At 35.0% G+C, this 5,479-nt stretch overlaps 1 protein-coding gene across 1 annotated transcript; it reads right to left on the minus strand.

The window, feature by feature from the left end:
- Positions 1-992: 992 nt before the first annotated feature.
- On the minus strand, positions 993-1,940 carry LOC126078826 (olfactory receptor 8J3-like). The gene has a single exon (XM_049889648.1). The coding sequence runs from the start codon at positions 1,938-1,940 to the stop codon at positions 993-995; it is 948 nt and encodes a 315-aa protein (XP_049745605.1).
- Between the last annotated feature and the right edge of the window lie 3,539 nt (positions 1,941-5,479).

Genomic DNA, 5,479 nt, shown 5'->3' on the forward strand with positions numbered 1-5,479 from the left:
GATGGTCCTGGGACAACTGGATAGTCGTATGCAAAAAAAAGAAAAAAAACCTCAGACCCTGGCATTCACCTTACACATAAATGAAATAAAATGGGTCACGGATCATAGGCAAAAATGTTAAGCAACAAAATTATAAAACTTCTAGAAGGAAACAGAAGAGAAAATTTTTATGACTTTACTTAAGCTAAGATTTTACAAATGTAATACCAAAAAAGCCTGATATAAGAAAAAAAATGATAATCCTCAATAATGAAGACCTTTGATTTTCAAAATATATCACTTAGAAAATGAAAAGAGAAGCCATAGAATGGAAGAAAGCATTTGCAAATGCTGCAAAAATCATTGAATTAAAACCACAACAAAGTGCCACTCCATACCCATTCAAATGGCTCAAGTCAAAACGACTGACAACACCAGATTGGCAACTATGTGAAGACACTGGGACTCTCATAGTCAAATATATATATATATATATATATATATATATATATATATATATATATATATATATATATATATATATATATATTCTGTTGCCATCTGGTCTATTCCAACTCATAGCAAACCCTCTTATATGCTGGGGGAACACTTTATTCTTAAAAGGATTAATATAGACTTACCAATTGTCCCATCAATTCTGCTTCTAGATCTCTACCCAAGAGAAATGAAAAATTATATACTCACACGAGACTGCTACTCAAGAATTCATAGCAGCATTATTTGTAATTGCCAAAAATTAGAAAATATCCAGGCGTCAATCAAACAGTAAATAAATAAATAAAATATAGTATATCCATTAAAATTTAAAAAAGCAAAATTCTGATACATGTTACAACATGAAAGAAATGCAATATACATATGTATATATATACATTAATGAAAGAAACCAGACAATGACATGTATAACTCAATTTTTACGAAAATTCCCGTTACATTAATATCCTGCAACCTACTTTAATCCCTCTCTTATCACTTACTAAACTAGTCTAAAATTACAATGGTTTAAAGGAATAGCATGGGTTTGACAGGAATCTCTTGAAGGCAGCTATCACATCCTTATTCCTCAAGCTGTATATCATAGGATTCAGCATAGGGATCACCAGTGTATAGAACACTGAAGCCATTTTATCAGAATCTAATGAATGGTCAGTTTTAGGCTGCAAATACATGAATAGCAGTGTTCCATAGAACACTGTGACGGCCATTATATGTGAAGCACATGTGGAGAAGGCTTTTTTCCTTCCTTCTGATGAACGTATTCTGAGAATTGACAAGACGATGTTGGAATAGGATACTACAACTACAGTTATGGAGAGAACCAAATTTGTAGCTGCAGAACTAAAGACTACTATTTCTGGGAAGTAAGTATCAGAGCAGGACAATACTAACAGAGGAACAGTGTCACAGTAAAAATGGTTGATAACATTGGAAGAACAATAAGACATAGAAAATACACAGGAAGTAACCACGATAGCTGTAGAAAAGCCATAGATGTATGTGATGGATACCAGCAAAAGACAGATCTGTCGAGATACCACCACCATGTAGAGCAGGGGGTTACAAATGGCCACGTAGCGGTCATAGGCCATCACAGCAAGCATGAAAACCTCAGCTACAATGAAAAACAAGAACCCACCCATTTGGGTGGCACATTCATAATAAAAGGTGGTTTTCTTCTTTACTAAGAAATTCGTCAGCATTTTAGGGGCAATGACGGTAGAATTGCCTAAATTGATGACAGCCAACTGTCGGAGAAAAAAGTACATGGGGGTTTGAAGGTGAGAGTCCACACTGGTGAGGGTGATGATGCCCAGGTTGCCTACCATGGTCAGCCCATAGATCACAAGAAAGGCAAAGAATAGAGGGAGCTGAAGTTCAGGACGGTCTGAGACTCCCATGAGAATGAACTCCGTCACCCCGGTGAGATTTTCAGGAGCCATGTAAGAGTGTGGAAATTCACCTGTTGGAAGAATAAAAGGAAAAGGAGTTAAAACTTCAAGGAATTATTTTCTGTGACTGCCGATAGATGGGAAAGATAATTCCTTGCTGAGATTTTCTTCAGTCATGTATTATTCTGTCAGTTACTAAACTCAAGACGCTAGTTCTGATTAAAAAACAATCTAGGTATGGTTTCAACTTTACTCTCCCATGGGTCATAAGCTTATTTTTATCCTGTACTTTTTCATAATCATTTGGGACAGAGAAACTACTAGTATGGGAAATTAAACAGATAATCCAAACTCATGCACTATTACTAAAATTTGAATATTTTACTTACTTGCAAATATTTTAAACCACGATTAATATGTTTGCCAATTGTATATAAGAAAGGCTTGAGACATTGTCTCCAAATAATGTAATGGTTCCTTGTGATGTTTAATCTAAGTTTTCCTGCTGTTTGCTAAGAATAGACAATTCTAGCCACTACCCTGACCCATCCTCTGTAGTCTTTCTTTTTTATCTTTTTACAACTTCTATTAGACTTATGTTGATCTTGCTAATTCTATTATTCATAGATGGTATATATATATATATTTTTTTATTTCATTACCTCTGACAAAAATGTATGGAGGTATGTCTTCAGATTTATTTTTTATATCACTTATACTCTCTTCAGTTTTATTTTTTAATGATAGCTATCAATTTTTTAAAATCACTTCTATAAAGTTTGCATTGTAATTTACTGTATAACATTACTTTTTCCTTCTCTTTCATGACCTTTTTCTTGCTCTGAAGTTTGTGCAATTTCTCATATTTTTTGCACTATGTTTTTTTTTTTATTTTGGATTGCTATTTTTATTTAGTGATTAGGAATTGAAGAATAAACTTCATTTTTAGCATCTTGATCTTTTTTCACATATGATATATATGTGCCAAAGAAGCAGCATATTATTATAATATCCTAAACACTTTCCTAGAGTTGTGTATTTCAAGGATGGTCATCTGCTCTAACTAAGGCAATTAGAGTCCCTTCCCAGTCACAATTGAGAGTTCTAGAGGTGGTGACCAGACTCAAAGAAGTCCCACCATAGCTCCTTACCTAATGATTAAAATTAAGTTTTAATTTAGGTGAGTAAAATGATCAGCTTTAAGTTTTAGTAATACAGTAAAACTTGCAAAAGCCAGAACTCGAAGGGACCATCTTATTTTTCTGGGACTTGAAGATTTCTGCATTTGACAGCGTGCTTAGTATTGCTCTCTATTAAGAACATTTACTTCATTTTAGTGTTGAGTTTTTCTTCTCTGATAGGTTTCCTCCTTACACGTTTCGACTTTTGCAGGTTTTACTGTATTATTTTGGCAGTTAGGAAGATAATGAACTGTAGGTTTGGGGGAAAAAAAGAGACAAGACATTGCTATGAGATTACTGGTCAATAAGAGCGTTGGCTTGGTTCAAAGTGGATGAGCTGACGACAACAAGGAGGTAAATTTGACAGTCAGATGAGCATAAAAACAAGACATCCTCTTTACCATAATTCATACAGTGAATTATATGAGAGACATACGAAGGAATGAGAGATGGGGATAGATTAAGAAAGACTTTTGTGTTTTTGGCCTTTGCAACTAGATGAATGGCTGTGATACATTTTGAATATTAGGAAAAACTGGTTTAAGGTGGAGTTGGTCAAAATGAAAAGCATGTTACATTTTGGGTGCCTATGAGACATTCAAGAAACCATTTAGGGAAGCTAATAGTTAAGTCTGGAGAGCATAGGTGTGGTTAGACCCTAGATAATTTAGAAACTTAAATCTATGTCATTGTCTAAGTTATTTAGTGCTGCTATAACAAAATACCATAAGCGGAAGTTTGTAACAAATAGAAATTTATTCTCTCACAGTTTAGGTGTTGAGAAGTCTGAATTCAAGGTCCTGGCTCTAGGGGTGGGCTTTCTCTCTCTGTATTGGCTTTGGGGGAAGATCCTTGTCTCTTCATCTTTCGTTGCCTGGTTCCTTGGAGATCTCCCTGTACCTTGGCATCTATCTTCCCCCATTTCTGCTTGCTTATCTGCTTCTTTTTTATTTTGTAAGACATTGACTCAAGACACACATTACACTAATGCTGCCTCATTAAGTAGCAAAGGCAACCCATTCCCAAAGGGATTAGAACCACAGGCACAGAGGTTAGGCTTTACAACACATACTTAACCACTACGCAGCTAGGGTACGCATACTTTGGGGGGACGTAATTCAATCCAAAACAGTGATGATACAGTATTTTTTTAATCATCTATCTCACGTTTTGATTTTTGTTACATATAACCAAAAATTCCTAAAATGTTCTTCAACCAATCCAAAGGCTTTTTCACTGAGGGTCAACCCTTCGTTTTTGAGATTCTAGTATTCCTGTATCATATTTGACAGCCTATGATCCCAGAAGAGTTACATAGCCTGGAAACAAACCTTACTTTAAACATTATATTATTGGATTATGCTTAATACCCAGTGTTTCCCAAAAAGTGAATTGCATATTAAGATATAGGCTTTGGATATTTTAAAGCCCATTATATGTAAATGAGGTAAATATTTTCTACCCACCTCTAATGGAAAACCTGCTTCTGGTTCTTAGTGAGAAGTGGTGGTCATAAACTTTGAGACCTTATCTCTGAAGCACAGGTAATGTTCAGATCTCCTTGGGGGAAGGGACAACCAGGGATTGGTTCCTTAACAAGATCTGCAACAAAGTGGCCCCAAAGGTAGCCTGGGCCTACATTATTGAGTGAGTGAAACTCCATGGCATCTAAGGGACACAGTGATTAAAGTCTATTTCCCAAAGTAACTCATTTGAATTCAGAGATTGATTATTGCAAACATGGGGTATGGAAGGTCTAGGAACGAAAGGTCTAGCAGTCAAATTTTAACACACTATGTTGGAGCCCTGGTGGCATAGTGCCCTGCTCACCAAATGGTGGGCAGCTCAAATCTACCGGCTGCTCTTTGGAAATGCTGGGGGGCAGTTATACTCTCTCCTACAGGGTTGCTATGAGTTGGAAATGACTCAAAGATGATGCGTTTGCTTGTTTTTAATCTGTGTACCTACGTAGTCAGTCTGACACCAATAATATTTTCATTATGACACTCCATGTTATTTTTATGCCCCTCTTTTACCTAAAAGAACACAATTATCATAATCATTAATTTAAGGAATGAAGTAAAGTAGAGGAAACCATCTCCAAAAAACAACCTTAATTTAATAAAAATATTCTTTACTCTTGTATTTCAGGTGAGAAAAAGGTAGTTATCCAGAAGATAACTACTGGAGAAGAGTAAAATTACAGTATTTAAAATTGAAGTTTTTTTCTTATGTTTGAGTATTAAATTTCTGGAGATACAAACTCATTTTTTTTTTTTAACACTGAAGATTTTAAATTTATTTTATTGCTGTCATGGCTAGTAGAATTATGGAGAAAATAATTGTTACTGAGACAATTCTCTTTTCTTGGCTTAAATCTTCTGAACAACAATAATTCCTTTTTTTTTT

Source organism: Elephas maximus, chromosome 7 (assembly GCF_024166365.1).
Source record: "Elephas maximus indicus isolate mEleMax1 chromosome 7, mEleMax1 primary haplotype, whole genome shotgun sequence".
Classification (NCBI taxonomy): Eukaryota; Metazoa; Chordata; class Mammalia; order Proboscidea; family Elephantidae; genus Elephas; species Elephas maximus.